General features: G+C 41.2%; 1 protein-coding gene across 2 annotated transcripts in view; it reads left to right on the forward strand.

Moving 5' to 3' along the window:
- The window catches only part of Grpr (gastrin releasing peptide receptor), a 290,008-nt gene extending 273,348 nt beyond the window's left edge, over window positions 1–16,660 (forward strand). For both annotated transcript variants that reach the window (XM_033760373.1, XM_010643628.2), the window contains 2 exons: window positions 13,205–13,556; window positions 14,921–16,660. In XM_033760373.1, coding sequence (XP_033616264.1) covers window positions 13,205–13,556; window positions 14,921–15,310 — 742 coding nt within the window. In that variant the 3' untranslated portion in view covers window positions 15,311–16,660. The remainder of the gene's footprint in view (window positions 1–13,204; window positions 13,557–14,920) is intronic.
- The last annotated feature ends 5,152 nt before the right edge of the window (window positions 16,661–21,812 follow it).

Genomic DNA, 21,812 nt, shown 5'->3' on the forward strand with positions numbered 1-21,812 from the left:
TCCTGCCTCAGCCTCCTAAGTGCTGGGATTACAGGCAAGCGCCACCATGCCTGGCAGTAACTTTTTTTTGGACTGAAAATGAGGCTTCAAATTAGCCAACTGCTGGGGCGTGGAGTTGCACGCCTGTAATCCCAGCACACGGGAGGCTGAGGCAGGAGGATCGCTGTGAGTTGGAGAACAGCCTGAGATACATAGTGAGCTCAGGTCAGTCTCAACTACATAGTAAGACCCTGTCTCAAAAAAAACCAAATTAGCCAACTGACTCTCATCCACCTTCCTTGTTGATATCTTTGCTGGCTCAGGGCAACAGTTGCAGTTGGCTCTTAGAATAACCCCTGAAGTTGCATGGTGACGTGCTCACAGACCACTTCTCTTTCATTTCGTCGTGGTAAAACACGTAGGCCAAGATTTCCTGTTTTAACCATGCTGAGGGTGTAGTTCGGCGGCATTAGGTGCATTCGCAATTGATGTGCAACTGTCACCACTGTCAATCTCTAGAACTTCATCTTCTCAAGCTGAAGCTCTGCACCCGTTAAATAATAACTCCTCTTCTTTCTTTCTTTTTCTGTTTTTTTTTTTACTTTCTTCTGTTTTATTTATTAATTTTTTGGTGGGGCCACATGTAATAGAGTGTTATTCATAGGGTAGATAAATTCAAAAGCATTGAACTTAAACAATCTTCTGTAGATTGTTTGAGTCTTAACTGTCAGCTATGTGACTTACAGCAAATCACTTTCATAAAACTCAGTTTTCCGTCCTTTAAAATGAGGATAAGAACCAGAAGAATAGATAGAGAATGTGTGGTATTTATGCACAGTGGAGTGCTACTGTGCCACGAAGAAGGATAAACTTGGGTCATCTGTAGGATGCACCTTGAGACCATAACGTTAAGAAGGTAATAATGTAATAAATCAGACACAGGAGGTTAAATATCGTATGGTTTCTCTCATAGGAGAAACCCAAAGTATAAATAAAGAGCAAAATAAAAGATACATAGTAGGAACTGGGGCTAAATCTTTGCAAACAGAAAAGGGATCTAGAGATAGAGGGAAGGGGAGGGAGGGAAGAGGATCTAAACAAGGATTGAGATGTATCATGTACTGGGCCCAGGCCCACATGAGGAATGTGATCATTACGTAACGCAAACGTGTACTAATAAAAAGTTGGAAAAAATGAAATGGGGATGAGTACTTGCCTTAAACATGTCATAGGACTGTTAGGATTTCTTGTAATGATGAACTGTGTGTTAACTTCTTTATGAAATGTTAGAATTCGAAGTCAAAAAAGCGCATGTGCTGTTGTACTAGCGCGACTGCTGTTTATATTCAGAAGGGATCCAAGGGGTGGTTGCTGAAATCCGGAAGTCTTGAGCATCTGACATCCTAGCGGACGCTCGTTCCTACCCAGGGAATGCAACTGTAACCTTTTATTTAAATAGTGCTTCTTCTTTTCAAAGTTCTTTTTGCTTTTTAGTTTTTTTGAGACAGGGTCTCACTATGTAGTTGAGACTGATCTGGAACTCACTGTGTAGCCCAGGCTGGTCTCGAACTCACAGGGATCCTCCTGCCTCAGCCTCCCGAGTGCTGGGTTTATAGGCGTGCGCCACCATACCCAGCTCAAAATTCTTTTGAAGCATTTCAATTGGCTCTTCGTCACAGCAAGAAAGGTTAGTACCGTTTGTTCCATTTCACAGATGAAGAAAATGAAAGCATTAAAATCTCTTGGCCTAAAGCCTGGACCCTGGGGCCAGGCGACCTCTATTCAGACCCCAGCTCCACCACTTGTGGGCTGGGTGGCTGTGTGCGAGTTACTTAATTTCCCTGTGCTTCAGCTTCTTCATCTGTTAACAGAAAGATGCCAACAGTGATATACACCTTTTAGTATTGTTAGATGGGTTGAAAAAGTTAACTCTTGAAAAGTTGTGAGAATTGTGCCAGGCACGTAGTTAGTGCTATGTAAATTTTGTCAGATAATAAAAAGAAACGGAAACAGCCTGGTTTGAGTACCTCCCCAACACCACGCTGCTAGCATCAGCTTTCTAGTGGAGCCAATAAGGTATCGAGTTGGGTCACCATGTCACCATTTCTAGAACCTCTCACACAAATTTATTTAAATACCGTGCTATTTTTATAATTAGACACAATGACTCATATGCCATGATGGTATTTTTAAGCTTTAATAAATCTTGTTTTAGAAAAAAATGCTCATATATTTCCCTAAGATAATTTAGAAATTCTTTTTATTACTAATAATTTACTTAAAACTGAAAATTCTTCTCAGATGTTTCCTTTTCTGTATATATATTTGATAAACTGAAAGGACCAGGAGAATTTTTGTGCTAGGTTGCATCTATATCTCCTGAGGCATCCTGGAGGTTTCTTACAGCTTCCTGAGTTTCTCAGACCAGGAGCAATCACTGGGCCAAGGGAAGGCTTGGGGAAGGCTAGAGGGTCTCAGGATCCAAAACCTCAAACAGTTCTCGTAAACACCTTACCCTGTTCGTCTCCGAGGGTCACAGTCCTGATATGTGCTCACCAGTGGCCCCCTTTAGTGGCCTCCATTCCGTCTCTGTCCCATTCCCTACTCCCTGCCCAGGGTCCTCTCTTTTCCTTGACCTAAATCCTTGCCTCAGAGTCGGTTTGAAGGTGAATGTCAATTTACAAAAACAATTTATTATCCGGAATCTGTTATACCTTCCACCCTCAGGCTTGGGTGGCTTTTCTGTCTGCATGCTTTTCCCACTTTCTCTGTATATCTTCTATGCTACACACTAGAGTCTTTGCAGACCGTGTCTAAGTACAATTTGCAAATGGGATCTATAAACGTTCTTCAGACTTTTTGGCTCATAAACTGCTGGAAAAGTCTAACAAGATATAAATATATGTTCTTCCCTCCGTAACGTTTTTGAGGAATGGCCTACAAACAACTTGTGTCAGGGTGCTTGCACACCCACTGAAACTGAGCTGGGTTAATGCTTCTCTTTGTGACGTGTAACATGCCCACTGGCTTGTGGAGTACTTCATCCTGCTTGTGTCCTTCTGACAGGCTTCCTCACAGGATTAGTATTGAGCTTTGGAATTAGGTCATCCGGCTCCAGCTCATTTTCTGCCCAAGGGTCAATAGTTGCCCAACTCCCTATGCAAAAAATGCCATAAAATGTCCAACAACTGATTGCATATCTCCATTTTATCTCTAAGCCTTTATACCCTCATATCCCAGAATCAGGACCCTCACTTCTGAAACCCTCCCAGTGTCAGTGTTTCCTTCTCTAGCTTCATTACAGCCGGTGGCTTCTAGTCCTTCCCTGTTGCCATTTTTCACTTCGTCAAGGTGAAAAATCGGACATTGGACACTGGAGCCACCAGTCTCACTCAGATGGTCTCTTTCAGGCCGAGGTTTCTAAATGTGTGTGTGTGTGTGTGTGTGTGTGTATGTATGTATATATATATGTATGTATATCCAGACAGACTTCACTCTTATTGACTCTAGACCTCAGGTCACAAGGAACTGCAAAGTGCTCCCTCCATACACACATATGAAAAAGGTAAGAGATTCCATATAAAACGCAGGCATAGGAACATACTGCTTTTGCCAAGGCTGGAGCAGTTGAAAGGCAGATCTTCTGATGATCTCCTGGGTTCACATCCTCACTTTCAGTAGTGGAAAACTCAGGTTGCTTAGTAAACCACAGGGCCACCATGACAGGAAGATATGTGGCCGGGTGATGGGCTTTGGGAACTTCCTGCACAGGCTCCAACTCTGTCTGCAGTGCATTGCACTGATGACCTTATATAAGTGACTTATCCTCAATTGCCTCATCTGGAAAAGAGCAATAATGCTAATACCTGCCACACAGGATTGTGGTGATGAAGTGATAATTTAAACAAAATTCACAGCACAGTTACCCGATCCATAGTAAATAAATAGCCCCTAAGTTTGAACCATTATGGTGGGGGTGGTTGCTATTGTTAATAGACGCCAGCTAACTGGTACTCAGGTACAAACTAGTTTTATGCCTCTGTAATGTGTGCGAGAAAGAAATTCCCACAGGGCAGTTGCGAAGTGAGACCTTGAAGAAGGTAAATCTGTCCAAATTGGGATGCCCACATACTTGCCCACAAATGTCTCCTCTAGCTGCCGGAGGAAGAAAACAAATTCTGTACAGGGAAACAGGGCCTTCTCTCCTGCCTGGGTGGTAGCACTTTCCATAGCGAAAGGTGATCACACAACTCTCGTCCTTATCACAGAGCACATTGCTTATATCTTCTCCCCGGCCAAGTTGCTCTCAGGGAGAGACCTGATAAAGAGGAAAGTGTGGCCCCCAAATTGGCCACTTGAGGACTGTACTCAAGGAGGACCTGCCCAGATACATGATCTGTTTCATAAGTGCAGGCATTTGTTGCAGGCAGAAAAGAAGTACTCTCTCTCTAAGGCAAGTGAAGGCCTGTGAAAAGGCTCACAGAGCCCCCAGAATGAAAGGAAAGAGGTCTTTAGGATCCAAAATGCCTGTATTGGCCTCCGCCTCCTCATACAAATATGGCACTGGGGCAACTGTCCTGTCGAAAACTCACTTGGCCTCAGCCAGATGTGAGTTGTCCTACCAAAAACTTGCTTGGCCTCTCGCCAGATGTAAATGAAGGATCAGAAGCAGTGTCTTTTCATTGGTCATGTCCATATATAAGGGAAGGACTGAGAATAGCATCCTTTGATTGGTGCTGCAAACAGCGCCAGATTCAAATGAAGGATGATGATCCTCACTTTCTGATTGGTCCCCATGTACAGTGCTGAAGAGCCATGCATCTGGAGTCATTTGGGGTCTAGGGTTGCGTGCTTGTCTTCTCTTTAGGAAACATCTCACAGCCTGTTAACTGTGGGTCTTTCTGATCTTTTACACATTTCACCCAGTTGGTTGTCCATTTTGCCCCAGCTCTGTTCTACCTCAGCCTATGTGGGAGTCCTGGCACCAAGCCCCTGAGGACACTGAAGAATAGCTGTACAGCATTTTGTTGAATATTTTCAAATTGTATGCACATGACATCAATGTAAAGCTTGCTCCCTCCTGAGGTAAGAAGTCTCTGCTGAGGACCCCTAGAAAGGCCCTGGAAACTTACATTTCCTGGAAAGTTTCCTCTGGTGTATTGGACTCCAAAGTGCAGCTCAGGTATATCTGAAGAGGTGTGATCTATCTAAAAAGTAAAGGAGGAAAGTATCAAAATGTCTATTTATATTGTTTCTTAACTATATGGATGAATTAGACATTAATAATGACTTTAAAAGATGTGTAAATAAAGTAGGGTCCAACTTAAGACTCATGTCCCCAACTGACCTATGTCAGGGGGACCCTGTCACGTGCAGCTCAGGCAGCAGGAATGTGGCCCCCACCTCGCAAAAGCCCGACATCCATGGCATCCTATTCTTCCTGCTCTTCCAGTTCTTGGCCAGGAACTGCACAGTAAGGTGTGTTTGTGCATAAGCTAAATTTAATTAAGTCAAGCTTCCCAAATGGACAAGTGGCTTGAAAATGTTCCTGCTGAAACAAATCCCCAGATTGGAGATGATATTACAACTGCAAGCCCAAGAAAACAAGAAGAATAAAACAGAGAAGGCGCATCCTTTGTTCCTGCTATAGGTGTCAATCAGATATGACACTTAATCGCGTGGCAAATGTATTTTTAATCAGATTTGGGTTGACTTTTCATAAAGTGGAATAAAATATATAATTTTATTTCCAATTTTTATTTTACCATTATTCACTCATTTTGTAAAATGCTACATTTTAGAATGCCCACTCACATTCAACAATTACTATCTCCTAAATTTTGTTCTCACTATTTCTATTTTTGGCTGAGCTTTAGAAAGCAAGATACAAATATTCTGCCCTTTCACCCCTAAATATTTTCATGTATATTTCTTAAGAACAGGGACACTTCTACACAACCCTAATGTCATTATCACATTGAATTAAATTACCAATAACTCCTTAATGTCATCTAATATATAACACATGACCAATTTCTCCTACTGTCCCAAAATGTTGTTTATATTTCTTCTTCAAAATTGATGATCAACTGAAGATTTATGCATTATATTTGTTATAACTCTTTAATCTCCTTCAAGGTAAAACGATAATTCCTCTACATTTATTTATTTATTTACTTACTTACTTACTTACTTACTTACTTATTTATTTTTTGGTACTGGGGATTGAACTCGGGTCTCTACATTTATTTTTAAAAATAACAATATATTTGGCAAGCTTAAGCTAATTATCTAGTAGAATATATGGATTTATCTAATGGTTTCCTCATATTTCGACTCAGGCTGTTTACATTCAGGCCATGTGTGTCCTTCCCATTACAGTGAATCAGAGGTACAGGTTATTAATTTATCCCACCGTGGGTGATGTTAAGATTGATCAGGGTCACACTGTGAATTCCATGGCCCTCGGCACCTTTAACTTCATGGGTCCCTGATGAATGGTTGCTTGGATCATTTTGCTCATTTTTCCAATGGTGAAGAAGATTTTATTCAGGAGTATTGCAATAGGGTTAAGGTTCTTCCAATAGGGAAGAGATAGTAAAGTCAACTCCTTGCTCGTCACCTTTTCCAAGTTTCACATGATTACATGCTTGCCTTTGTTCATGATACGATTGCCACCAAACCCTGGACAGGAAAAGAAGGGCTCCAGTTATGTCAACTCTACAAGTCCCCAGGTTGTGTAAGTGTATGGTGCTAAGAACGGTTCTCCCCACACACACCCCCACCTGGCCCCATGCGTTTTGCATGGCAAGCTCATCCTTCATCAAGATAGTTATTACTTGGATAGACTATTGTTTGTTCTTCATGAATTCTTAGAGAAAATGAGTTGTGTATCTAGATGTCCTGTTCCTCTCCAGTCACACACTGCTCTTAGCCTAGCTTGCTCTTTAGGGTCCTGATGAATTTGCTTTTACAATCCAGTCGTGTTGCCTGATGGGAAATGAGTTTGGGTCCTTTCTTCTCCTCCCTACTCTCCTTTTCACATTGTCTCTCCCTTGGTCCTTTCTCTTTAACCCCCAATTTTCTTTTTCACTGCTTCCTTTTCCTCTTCCCTTCCTTCTATCCCACCACCTCTCCAGAGATTCGGCTCTGATCCCAGGTCCATGTTAAAGCCCAGAGGAAAGTATACTAAGAAGGGGTAGAAAATAGCACTGGAGCGTTTAACCTGGAAAAGACAGAAAAAGATGACTCTAATCTGTTACACACTCACAGATAACGCTGGCTACACACTGAGTCAGTAAGTTCCCCATTTACAGAGCACTAGCTCAAAAGGAGATTAGAGTCCATGGCTCTGGGTTACAGTCAGCTTACAAGCCTGCTAATAATTGACTCACATTTCATCAGAGAAATCCTTGGTTTTATTCTCAGGAGAAAATAAAGACAGTGTTAAATAGTTCTGTGAAATATTAGTAGGTGGGATCCCGATTTAAATTCGGACAATGTATTGGTTACTCTGGAGACCATTTTGCTTCCTTGAATTTCTTCTTCACCTCAGTCAGGAGTGTGCATTTGAATCATAATGAACTTTTAAAAATATTGTTGTTCAACAATTCCTGCGGGCTTCCGTTGGTAATTATAAAGAAGTAAGAGCTGAAATGTTCAATCCTTAACAGTAAACCAACTGTCCACGTTTAAATAAAAGGCACACCTTTCTGTGGGCAGAAATTCCCGACCTGGAGTGGGAGAGCCAACTGCTTCTTACCAAAACACATTAATCTTCTTATGTAGAGCATTTTTTTTATCTTTCTAATGTTTGCACAAGAAAAGTGAAGCATGGGTGTTTCAGAAGTGAGAAAGAATTGTCTTAAGCCCCATATTATCAGAGGAATGAATTTGTCAGTCTATCCAAGAATAATTCTTACTAAATGTGTAAAAGTGGATCTTCTCTCTCTCTCATTTGTAAGATGTTGGGAATAAGAGATACATCTTCCAATCCTCCAAATCGTATATTATTAATCAACTAATTGGCAAGCATTTGCTGAGCCACTAAGTTAAAATAATAATATGCAGAACAAGGGATCTGGGACATTTTTAGTAAGACAGGAAAAAGAGAATTGAAGATGTATGCCTCTGATCTCAAGAAACTTTTGAGAATATCAGTTAAGAACAACATACCTATAGCAAGCTAGCAAATAGTTGTTTTAAAACAGTGCATAGTAAGCATAGGATAAGAGTTGATACTCCTGCCATAAAATTTAGACAGGATGGGAATGCTTGACACCTATATTGGTATTGGTTAGCAAAAGTTTCATCAAGATGATATTTAGGCTGGAATTTGGAAGGATTTGATTCAGACAAGTAGAAACTCTGGGCTTGAGCAGGAAGGAAGGAATAGAGATCTTTAAAACTGTGTATCCCTTGAGATCATTCTTTCAGGGGGCAGCAAGCTGGGGAGGATATACGTGAAAGGGTCCTGGAAATACATCTGGTGACAATTTTAAAGGGCATTCATATCTAATTGTTCTAGATAAGGCTTTTTGTATTTAACGGAACAGAATCCACTCAAACTAACTCAAAGGAAAAGGGGATGAGAGAATTAAAGTATTACAGCAGGAGATCTAGTGTACACTCAAAACTAGTTCATGAGCAGGAAGACAAGAACCCTATGGATGACTGAGAGCTACGTTGTCTCAGTTCCTTTTCCTCTGACTCATCCTTCCTCTTCCTCTAAGTCATCTACTCTGCTTATCCATCTCCTTTATGGTTAAGCTGTGGCTTCCCTGATCACTTCTCTGACATCAAGATCTCTCATTTTTAGCATCAACCCTTCACTAACTACATTCTTTCTTCTTTTCTGGTTAAATGTTTAATAAGAAGAGAAACTCTTAAGTAACTGGCCAGGAAATTCATTAATTGGGTTAGGCAGGGTATGTACTCTAGTTCAACCACCATTCCAAAACTGGAATTTTCCTGTGCTGGGAGACTGAGGCAAAGCAGTCTAAACCAGAAGAGGAAATACACTGAAATTTTCTGGAACCATTAGACTTGCAGGAAACAGTCAGTATATTCTATATGCATTTGAGAAAGGCCCAGTCTGTTTCTCTGCCTCTAGAAAGGATTTCCCCGCACTTCCTTCTCAAAAGGCTGTGGGATCTTGAAAAGCATTTGACCTAAATTTAATGTTCATTCCACCACCTCATAAACTTCAATTTCTCATCTGCAGAATGGAGATAATAAAGCCCACATATTGGGGTTATCTGGACCATAAATGCGATAACATAGATGTCATTCCCTGGTGTGTACAAGACAAGGGCTTAGTAATTAGGATTGCTTTCATTTCTTTGGTATGTTATGAATATTTTTATCACAGTTATTTGCAATATATGTTTACTTACTTTAATTACACAAACAATACGTGAATGTATCAATATTTTAAAGCAAACCCTAAATATATCATTCCACTGAAATATTTTACTATAAGTCTTCAATAAACAGTCTCTCAAGAATACATAACTACAATGCCATTGTCTCATTCAACACATTAAAGTGATTCCTTGGTATCAGCAATACTATATCTATGTTGGGTTTTCTTCTGTAGTCTCAATAATACCTTTCCATAGTTTTTTGCTTTGGATGAAAATTAAAAAAGAATCCACACATTGCATTGGGTTATGTCTTCCACATATTGGTCCATCTGTAACTATGCTTTCTGATTTTTAATGATATGTATTTGTTGAAAAAAATGGGGTATGATTGCTATAGAACTTTCCATTTCAGAATTGGGCTGATGGAGCTGGGGATTTAGCTCAGTGGTGCCACTGCCTGCCTCACAAGTGTAAAGTCCTGAGTTCGATCCCCGGTACCAAAACAAAAACAAAACAAACAAACAAAAAAAGAATTGGGCTGATGTTATCTCCAAGGCATCATTTAACAGATTCGTCTGTCCCCATATTTCTTGAAAATGGGCACACAAATCTGGAGGTTTAATTAGATTTAGATTCAAATGATTTTTTTTGGCAAGACTGTAGAAGAAAGGTTTTATAATATCTTTTGTTTTCCAAATGGAGAGCTTGAAATAGTAGCTCAATAGTTCCTATGGTATTTTGCATCTAGGAACATAAGGCTCCCAAAAGAGATGACAGTAAGCCGTTCACTCTGATTTCTGAATCATGCATGAGTGAATCACCTCTACTCAGAGAATTAGTGGTATTTATGATTGTTACCTGTCAGAAAATGCAGACAGAAGCCATAGTTACCATCTTATCTTTAACAAATTTATTAGGAATGCCTTTAGTTATATGTATCTTTGGCTGAAGATGTTCACACACTTTTAATAAAAAAACTAATTCCTTGTCTGACCTACATTCTAAGCTAGGAATAAAAATGTTTCACCTGGCTAATGAATAGAGAAGAAACTAGAGGAAAATGGAACTTTTATGTTCTTTTGTAATTGTTTAGAATGAAAGCAAACATGAGCACACAGAATCAGGACTGTGGTATTATTATAGACAGCTGAGTTAGGTAGAAATACTACAGGCAGTCAGATAGGGCTGGATCCTCTAGAGAGTCAGGACAAAGGTGAAGCACACCACAACTGCAGCCGAAGACACATCTGTTGGAGGCTGGGCCTCAAGATAAAGACAAGATGACAAGACCTGAATACTTCCTCAAAGGACAAACACTGGGCCTAATGAAGTCTAGATAGACATCAGCCACCCCAGTAGGTGGCCAGAGACCTCTGGACCCACCACTTCCTAGGAGAATCTTTGTTCTTTTCATCCACGCTTGTTATGTGACTTGTTCCCCAATTGGACCACCATTACCTAAGTGACTAGACTTGTAATCATATTGGTTGATCATGGCTGTGGCCCACGTTGTACCCACATGGGGTTTTATCTATAAAACTCCTCTGTAAAGTGGGGTCCCCAGCTACCCACTCAGGTCCTCTCCTACCTCTCAGGAGCTTTCCTATCAATAAATATCTTCCTACTCTTAACCTCTGCTGTTCCTAGAATTCATTCTTTGATCTTTAGAGAACAAGAGTTCAGCGTTAGATCAGACATCTAATAGGCTGGGAGATATAATACCTCATATTTCATCTTCAGTATTATTTCCTGTATCAATGTTGCTCTGGAATGTTGGGTTTTGGGGAATGTCCAGTGAATCATGGCCCTCTGTTCCCTACCTGAGTTGGGAATACAGATCTAGATAGAAATCAGATAGATAAAAAGAATCCCTTCAATGTTTGATAAAGCTGCTTGGAGAATGTGACTTGACCGATAGCAGTAATGCACCTGCACTCATCTTCTATATTAGCTAGACCTTTCCTCTGTCAGGGACAGTTAGGTGACCACATGCCTCCCTGAGCCCAATACACAAGCCAGATTCTTTATTCCAAAATTGTCACTAACTCACTCCCCCTTCCCTGGCAGGAGGAAGAAAGTGAGTGAACAGTCAGGGTGCATCCAAGAGTGATGTAGTCAATATGGAAACAAGTGGAATTACGGAGACTCACTGAAGCCACACGAAGGGTATCTTAAGTAGAACCTCATTTAAATGCAGCCTTTTCAGCAATGGACAGCTTCACATTTAGTTGTCCCAACCACGATAACTTCTGCTTTATAACAGCTCACAATCCACTGAACAATCCCGGTGCCCATGGATGCCAAGATGGAAAAAGGCACACTGCCTACTAGCGGCCCATTCTCTTGCAGTTTCCCAGATGACTGCAAACAAGATAAGATTGTGGCCCACTAGGCTAGGCATGAGAGGGGCTTGTGACAGACAGAGACATGCTGTTTGACTCTGGAAGAAGAGACGTGCCCAGCTGAAGGGCATTGGTTAATTGAGAGCCTCCAGCTAATGACAGCTCTCTGGATCCACTTCAGCTTTTAAGCCATGGCCATAATCTCTTGAGTGGTTCCTGCCAGAAGTAAAAGAAGTCACACTATTTTGGGGGTGACCCCAGGCAAGGTGGTAGGACAAGTGGCCGGTCATTTTTACTGAAAATAGGACTCCTCCATTGGGCAATCTATGCTCCCAAACTTCCCAGGGGGCCTGGTGGAGGGTGACCAGTGGCTTCAGTTTGCTTTGTGGGACTGATCATTTTCCCAGGACAGGACTTTAATGCTAAATCTGGGAAACTGAAATCCAGGCAAACCAGGGTGTTTGGTCACCCTCACTGGTGTGGACTTGTTCAGGTCTGCATTAAGGTTGACAGCTTCCTCTGCCCAGTCCGTCTTCCTTTCCCCCATTTCCTTTCACAGGTACTCTCCAATAAACCTTTTATTCTTTTAACCTCACGTCTGCACTCAAACCAAGATAAGGGCACAAATAGGAACCAGTAAGGACCTGAATGTGTACTTCAAGAGAAGATAAGGCTGAAAGAGAGTAGGAGGGCAAGAGAAAGATTAATTTGACAATTAGAGAGCTCCTTCTCGGGAAAAAAGTTTCAGTGGACCATTTATTCTGCATCCTTTGAAAGAAAGAAGAAGCATATTTAAAATACACTTAATGACTTAAATTTCCTTGAATTCTATTTGAATACTCAAAATGAAAGATCTGAAAAAAAACCCAAGTTCCTTGTCTTGGTGTGTCTCTTTAAACAATGTGCTTTATTATTTCTCTGATCTAATAAGGAAAATGAAAGGAGCATGAGATTCTCTGAGAAGTTTTCTTAAAGTCATGAGCCACTGTGAATTGTACAACAGGTGGCTTAGTGAATAACAATGTGTTCTGTTCTTGAAAATCACAGAGGGTGGATTTTAAGTGTTCTTGCTATAAAAAAGATAAGTATGTGAGGTAGTACATGTGTTAATTAGATCAATTTAGCCATTCTATAATGTCTATATATTTTGAAATACAATATTGCACACAATAAATATGTACAATTTTTACTTATGAATTTAAAATGAATAAAAATTGGAAAACATTTCTAAGCTGAGAGAAAAAAAAGAGAAAGGGGAAAGAAAGTGTAAGAATGTAGACAGAATGTTCTTGGTGGAGAAGGGGGAAGGCATCCCAGGTAGGATGAGGGAAAAGGCAAGCTTGGAGCGTCAAATTTAAGGAGGAGCTCACATCAGGGTCAGGTGAATTCAGAGCCCGTGAGTTCATGAACCTCCTTAAATATTGCACCTCAGATATCTGACTTGCTTTACTCCAGCTTAGCCTTGGACTCCACAATATTAAGCAACTTCTGCAGAACACTTCCTTTTTCCTGCTCCAGGTACAAAGCCATCGTCCGGCCAATGGATATCCAGGCGTCTCATGGCCTGATGAAGATTTGCCTCAAAGCTGCCTTGATTTGGATCATCTCCATGCTGCTGGCTATCCCGGAAGCTGTGTTTTCTGACCTCCATCCCTTCCACGAGGAAAGCACCAACAAGACCTTCATTAGCTGTGCCCCATACCCACATTCTAACGAGTTGCACCCCAAAATCCACTCCATGGCTTCCTTTCTGGTATTCTACATCATCCCACTGTCAATCATCTCCGTCTACTACTACTTCATTGCCAAAAATCTGATCCAGAGTGCTTATAATCTCCCCGTGGAAGGGAATATCCAGGTCAAAAAGCAGGTGGGTGCTTGGGTAGATTCATTTCCTCCCTGGGGATTTGGGCCCTTCATTTCTTTTGGTCCTCACTGACAAATACAGTACTAGGTGGTCATATCACTTGATTTTGCAACAAAAGAAGGTAGGATCTACTTTCCAGATGCTTCTTTATATTCCAGTCACATTGTTGGGCAAAGCAGAGAGTTACCTTATGGAAAGAATGCAGAAGGAGCAGGAAAATGATGTTGATTGAAGAAAAAAGAAGTAAATTGCTTAAGAGAGGCTCACACTGATTTGAACTCAAATACAGACTTACTCACCCACTCTGTGTCTCAGTTTTCTCATCTGTGGTATAGATCCCCACATGGTAAAGTGCCTGGAGGATTACAGGACACAGTGTATGCAATGCTAGCAGCACCCACAATGCCCTCCATATGAGCCAGACCCCCCCATCCCCTATGGACCCCCATATTTTACTCATATGGTCAAATGGTAGAAACTGGGAGCTCCGGCTTTCTTTTCTTTGTCAACTCTTCTTGCTTTTAGCTCACATGAAGACCTTGTGATATTCAGGATTAAAACAAAGTAGGATGAATAGCTGACTCACTTGAAGTCTTCACCTTTCAAAAAAATTTTTTTTGTTTTTGTCTCAATGCTCAAGGAAGAGTAGTAGTTGTTCAGCAAGACTGTTTCCTTCCTTGAAAGAGCTCTCAGTGGCAATCATGCACTGCACCCCAAGTTCCTTAATGAGGAACAAGTTTCCCCTTGAGGTAGCAGAGGGAATTGGGAGCAAACGGAAATGCTTACCCTGCTTTGTCTGATCTTCCTATGGAGTATAGTCCAGAAATAAGTTGAGATTATACATTAGTAATAGTAAAGATTTACCTTGGCTTGGCCAATGAGGAAGAACAAAACTGACTGCTGTTTTGAGCATCAGAAGGCAGGAGAAATTATTTCACTGTGGAGCAAAGAAAGGCATGAAGCTCTATGGCTGATGAATGCACCCCAACTCTCCCGAGAAAAAGAGGGCAACGCACTTACTAGAATTGCATTGTGCAACCCATTCGAGCATGTAATCAACTTTGCTTAAAGATCCGTTCTCAGCAGCCCGTTCTGACTCTCTTCTGCCTCGTGGCTTTCTGTTTCTTGGCGCATCCATCTGTGTGTTTTTTACTTTTCTTTTCTTTTCTTTTCTTTCCGTCTCAGTTGCTTTTCTCCCATTTTTGGCAGTCTCTCTCTTCCTTCCCTGCTGAATTCTTTTTCTATGGCTCTGCGAGCTCGCGTTGGCCTCATGTTTTCCCCTGTCTGATTCTCTGTCTGAATCTTTGGCTCTCTTTCTTGAGCACTGTTCCCTGGTCACCCAGTCTCCATGCGGTTTCTCTCCTCAGATCGAGTCCCGGAAGCGGCTTGCCAAGACCGTGCTGGTGTTTGTGGGCCTCTTTGCTTTCTGCTGGCTCCCCAACCACATCATCTATCTGTACCGTTCCTACCACTACTCCGAAGTGGACACCTCCATGCTGCACTTCATCAGCAGCATCTGTGCGCGCCTCCTGGCCTTCACCAACTCCTGCGTGAACCCATTTGCTCTCTACTTGCTGAGCAAGAGTTTCAGGAAGCAGTTCAACACTCAGCTTCTCTGTTGCCAGCCTGGCCTGATGAACCGGTCCCACAGCACTGGCAGAAGTACTACCTGTATGACCTCGATCAAGAGCACCAACCCTTCGGTGGCTACCTTCAGCCTCATCAATGGGAACATCTGCCACGAGGGGTACGTGTAGACCAGCCTTTGACCGTGGCCCCTCAGTTTGCTCTATGGCAGGCCAGGACCCCTAAGTCCGTTGTCTTTATCCCCTCTAAAGACCTTTTCAGAAGGCTCAGGAGTGGTGCAGGTGGGTGGGAGAAGCCCAAGGGGATCACTATTGTGTTTCCCCTTTCATAAGCCTCACAAGTAAGGCGTACGTTCCCCTGTGAATGCTTCTGATGGAGAAGAGAAAAGGGAACAAATTGGAAATTAGTACTTTAAGCATCAAGTTCACATACTGTATACAACCTTGACCAATTAAATCATAGATGCTATATGAGCAACTCGCTTTGTATCGCAAAGCAACCATGCATTGACTACTTTGTGAAAGATGCCACCTTGTCATTGCTTTAAGTAAAAGCTAATACTTTAAAAATATGACTTGACGCCTTTTTCGGGAATAGCATTGTACATAAACTGAGAAGCAACTTTCATTTGCATTCCTAACGTGAAAGTCAATTCTTTGAAAGAGCCTCGTGTCTGAGAAGCAGTCCCCAAATTTATAATAATGGAAGCTAGTTTAATGTAAGACAAATCTCTAAACATTGATTTTTTAAAAATGTGACCAAGGATGCAAAAGAAATACTCAATACAAAATATTGAGGCAAAAATACAACCAAATGCATAGCCACATACATAAAGATCCACGTGTGGCTGTAAGGTACTATCTCTCACTTTTCTTTTTTATTCATTAAGTTTATTGGTACATTTTAAATTCTTATTCCTTGAAGTCCTGAGTGCTATAACCCAATTTTAATCATCATGGTGCCATTTTATCATAGAAGAAAAATCCTTTAAGGAAAAAAAAAAAACTAGATCATGCAATCAATTCACCAAATATTTATGAGTGCATAAAGGATAGTATTTCTTCTTGGTGTACAGGTTTTGAGCCAAGTGTGTTTACTTAGATTTGACTATCTTTGTCTACTATGTTGAAGCACTGATTTTAACATAAGAAAAAAGGGATCCTGTCTGAATGGAGATAGGAACATATTTACATTGAAGCTGTGCTTCCCCTAACGTTTATTGGAGAAAATGAACACAATTTCAATAACATGTGTCTCTGTCTAAATATGTCTAAGAAAGGTGTGAGGGGCTTCATTTTAAGAATTGATTAAAAAACAGGTACAGATTTATTTCTACTTAAAAAGAGTGAACGCAAAATAACCTCTGGGCAGAAAAAGACTGGGCTGAAATGTTTTCCTTTTCCAAGTGAGTAAAATTGGCTCTAAAAGGGTTCAGAAGCCCTGATTCACATTTTTCTTGACTCAAAGGTGGGGCACATTCTGACAGATTGCAAACCTACAGAATCTTTTTTTTTTTTTTTTTTTTTTTTTTTTTTTTTTTTTTTTTTTTTTTTTTTTTTTTTTGGTACCGGGGATTGAACTCAGGACCTTGTGCTTGCGAGACAGGCAGCAGAATCACTGAGCTAAATACCCGGCCCTAGACTCACTTTTAGATGAATCCATATATTACAAATGTACCCCAATATGTATCCCTTACATCCCAAGGCAATTTTACTTCTGACTTGCTCTCTGTAGGGGAGATAAAAACAGTCAGCTCTCTCTTCCTCATGACACAGTTAAAAAGATTTTTGTGTTAATTGAGGAAATGCTCATTGTCTGTGGAGCTTTAAGAGTTAGGACCAAAACGGTTGCATAGATGCGTGTTGACAGTTGTATTAGCTGGAGCAAAATCCCTTCACTTCTTTCCACTTGCTCGTCTGTTCTGCAGACACCTGCTTTCCTGGTAGTCCATAATTACATCACACAGTTTGAAAAGCAAGCCAGATAGTGTAGCTGAAAGGACCAAGATTTCTTGACATCCCAACTGTGTCTCTGGCTAATATGACTTGGTTGTCAACTTACCTTCCCTGGACTCATTTTTTTCTTCTCGAGAATAAGAAGACAGTGCTAAGTCCCTCTATCACTAAAGTTCTCTAAGTCCCATCCTCATTTCTATTTCTGTCTCTTTGGTTTGGTTTGGTTTTTGGAGACAGGATTTTTTTTTCTTATGTTTATTGGTACATTTAAAGGAAACAATACAGTTACATTTATCATTGGGATCTTGTACATTTACACGATGTGTCTTGGTTCTTGTTTTTCGCCCATACCCCTCCCTCCCTTTCCCCCCTCCTCCCTTCCCTACTGACAGACTTTGTTTCCATTTTTCATTTTTTCACACTTTTTCCTTTCCCTTCCCCTTTCCACTTCCTCTTTAGCCATTTTCTTCCTATTTCACACTCCCAATTATACCATTTGGATCTTATTTACACTTTTAGTTTTTCACACCAGAGAAACTATTCAGTATTTATTCAAGTGTGTCCTATTTATTTCACTTAAGAATATAAAGAGTTTTGCTTTGTATTCCAGGTTGGTCTTGAATTCACTATGTAGCCCAGGCTGGTCTTGAACTCAGAGTAATTCTCCTGCCTCAGCCTCTTGAGTGCTGGGATGCTCCCTCCATGAGCTTGCAATGTTATGGAATTACAGCAGAAAGAAACACAAGGAAATGTATTGCTAAATCTTCTCATTATTCAAAGAGTACTCTTCCTACTCACCCATCTTCAACTTTGTGTACCTAGTATCTGCTCCACAACTTTGCCTGTGGCTTCCTTTAAAACTCTTGAATACAACGGACTCCATCCATGTCTGGTTAGTTGCCCACATACACAGCATTCTCTGGATTTCTGGCATACAGGATCTGGGCACTAGTTCACACATCCCTGACCCATCTCCTTCCAGAGCCATTTGGGGAATAAGACTCCTCTTCTTGCCTCCTGGTTAACACTGTGGCACAGAGGTGAGAAGACTGAGCTCTAGCATAGCTGTGTGTCCTCGGGAAAATCTTGTTACTTCTTTGAGCCTCCTAAGTGAAAGTGCTGGAAGAGACCTTTGCCAACCACTGACCGAGAACTGATAAAACTAATTTTGTGAATTAACTACTGGGTTGTCTCCGATTTTCTCACTAGGAAGGACTTACTTAGACCCTTGTCTAGGGAAATCAAAGTTTTATTTCACCTCAAAAACCTAAAACCTCACGAGAGAGACCAAAGACCCGTGTAGTGTCACCTCTCAGCAGGGCAGAGTGTGACAGGGGCTGGGACTGACACATTTCACGCCTGGCTTCCAAACATAATCACGATTAGCGCTTATGTCTTTGGCGAGGGGAAAAAAATCAATTTTTGCTCTGGAAAACCATCTGTGTTTATTCAATTGACAGATACTACCTTTCAATCTATCTTAAATTGAGCCTCCCTGAAGCAGGCAGCTCAACAGTGATAGATTAAGCAATAAACAAAGCAGGCTTCCCACCAACGGCTGCTGCCGACAGGGAAGGTGCAGCTGCTGTTGGGAGCAAGATTGCACATCAAGCTGATCCTCCCTGCGCAGTGCAGACAAGGACCCTCCCTGTTGATGACTTTATGATTCCCCATAAACATGAATGGCTAATCCCTCCCTGTTCTTCTAGCTGCTCTCATGCCCCCACCGAAACTGGCTTTCTGCCTCATTAACAAGCCCTGGGTTTCCCTTCTTGTCCCACAAACAATTTGGTTTCCTCTTGGAGGATGAAGAACCCTTAGGAAAATAAACTATGTAGCGGAGGCTGCAGATGAACCCAGCTAGTCTTGTGAAAATGCACAATGAATAGAAGTAAATGAACTCCACTGTAGAGCATGTACTCGGGTTCTCAAGTCCTTGTTTGTGGCAGCAGTAGCAGTTGGTCATTGGTTTCCGAGTCTCTTCACACGTCAGGTGGTTTCCGGTAAGAGATAGCTTGGTTTGGGGATGATACGTTGAATGGCACCCTCATCTGTGGCTGTGTCACCTTTCCCAGAAGCCAGATAGATCCAATCACCCCCAGGGAACCTGAGTACCTGAGTGTTGAATGAATAACATCCATTTGTGTCGTGGTAAAACTGGAGGGACACAAACTTCTTCACTGCTTGCGCCCCTCACATTGGGAGTTGAAAGAATAAGTTAGAATTAGCCCTGGGATTCTGCAGGGAAGGGAGCACATCTGTCAAAGTTTTAATGGCATTTTCATGAAGTGGATTATTAGCTAAAAACAGGAATTCTTCACTCTTGGGACCAAGCTCTCTGGGATTTATTCAGTGACAGCAAACTTTCACAAGATTTACTTGCTTCTGTATCTGGATGGTCATTCCAGTCCCACCCGGGAATCCTGTCACCACAACACAAATATTGTGTGCTCTCTTCCTATAACTCTGGCCTTCAAAGACACCCTTTGTTAAGTGACAATGGGACAAGCATTAGTTGCAGCTAAATATATGCAGAGCAATCAACAAAGAAGACACTGAGAACAAACTTTCCTAAAACCTCACATCAGTAATGCATTCAGTGGAATTTAAATATTTTTTAAAGTTTCAATGTGGCACATAAATTTAAGAGCCTCTGGGTCATAATATTCATGTCCATGATTAATTCAAAACAACACATTGCATTCACCTAGTGTTCACGGTCTATAAAGCACTGTTACACTCATTACCTCATCAGATCCAAACCTCCTTCCCTGCTGGCCAAAGAGCTGCTTTATATCCTTTACTATGGGCATCTATAAATATTAAATTCACTTACTAGTGACCATTAGATTAAAAGGCCCATGAAACTATGAGCCTGAAACCCAAAACCGTCAGTCTTAGAGCATATTTGATTTACAAAAAGGCAATCTCATCTAGTTCAATTTAATCTGATTTCGTTTCGTTCTGTTACACTTTGTTCTCATGGCCCATTTTGGGACATGGAAGAACAGTGCTGATCATTGCTTCCCAATTTACCGGATATTCTGATGCACCTGGAAGCAAGGCTGTTTAATTTGGAACAAGGGAGGAACAGGGTCATCATTGGCTGCTGCAAGGGGGCATGTTAGTGGGAACAGTGTTCCATGTTACAATGAAATGGAGGGCCCACAGGGGTGGGATCCTTGGGAACAAAAACACAGGCCACTAAATGTGTTGCATTTGTCCCAAAGCTGTATAGAGTCCTGTGGCTCTGGACATACTGAGATGGGAATGACTCAATTTTGCCAAGCACTGTTGTGCCAAGTACAGCACTAGACATATAAATTGCAAGTCAGGGAGATTACTTAGTGATCCTAAGGTCACATGGCATAGTTGAATGGTCCAATATAGATGGGAACCTGACTCATGAGTCCACATCCGCACTATTGCTCAGCACTGCTTTGCAAACCCAGCCTGTGAGAGAAACTCGGTTCCCAGTACCTAATAGAAAACTCTGTTCCTTACTCTAGGGCCACAGATGGAGTCCAGCAACACACACACACACACACACACACACACACACACACACACACACCATGCATCCAAACACATAGGTTAGGGACTTCTTGAAGGAAAGGCTGAAAAGCAGCACAAATTTGCTAAGCGGGTAAGTCCTCAGTACAGTTGTTTGAACCCTCAGCCCATGCAGAGACTTGAGTCAGTGGTGAGCAGAAGCCTTGGGAAAAATTTCCCACTTGTGACTAATTGATGAGAGAAACAAAACTTGGTGAAGGACTAAAAGAGAGGACCCACGTGAAAGCAATCCTTCACTGAATCAGGATTAGTTGGAGAAAAAGTGGCAGGAAGAGGAGTTGCTCCCCTCCCTAAGAATAAGATGTGGATGCTTGGGACCCAGGCTACGTGAACCACCTCTAAAAGAAAATACCTCTTGGACTAAGGTGCCAGGTGAGGAACTCAGGTATGGAATTAGGAATCTGAGTGCCAGCCCTGGTGCCCTGTTACTGACCCAGATACTACCTACCCTCTCTGTGAGCCTTCTGTGAGCCCACATGTTTCTAGAAGATAAGATGTATTTCTCCTCCAAATTTAAAATTCATTCCCAGAGTCATATAGTGACAAAAAGGACTCATAATTTTATTGTCTTTACAAATAATCATGTTAATAAAACCTCATGCATTTAAGACCTCACTAAGTCTCAGAAAACTCAGGACTTCAGTATTTAACTAAGGAACATTACATAATTTGGGCCTCTTGTGAATGCAAATTTTTCATCACTTAGCTTCAATTTTAGCTACTGACATTGACAATGCACTTACAACACTGAAGAAGTAAAACTGATTCTCTTTTACAAATTTTTGCTGTAACCTGGGTTTTACGGATTTGAGCATGCCCTTTCTTGTATTCAAGCTGGTAGGGTTTGGACTGTAGGATTTGTTGAAACAGTCAATTCAATGAGTTGTAAAAATACATGGCACAGACGTCTTTAATGTCATTTTATGTCTTGTTTTGAATATATTTTGTAAAGTATAATTGTACGTGTTACTATTAACTATAAATATTTATTGGGTTGAAAAATGTACTCTGTTAAATAACTCAGAACAAGTTCCAGGTGTAGAACTTAGTGTAAATAGTATCATGAACTGGCTTTGCCTAGACTCCGTGGACAAATGAGTTATTTATAAGAAATTCAAAATATTAGTATGAATGATTCAGATCC

Source organism: Fukomys damarensis, unplaced genomic scaffold, assembly GCF_012274545.1.
Source record: "Fukomys damarensis isolate Sample0158 unplaced genomic scaffold, DMR_v1.0_HiC HiC_scaffold_39, whole genome shotgun sequence".
Classification (NCBI taxonomy): domain Eukaryota; kingdom Metazoa; phylum Chordata; class Mammalia; order Rodentia; family Bathyergidae; genus Fukomys; species Fukomys damarensis.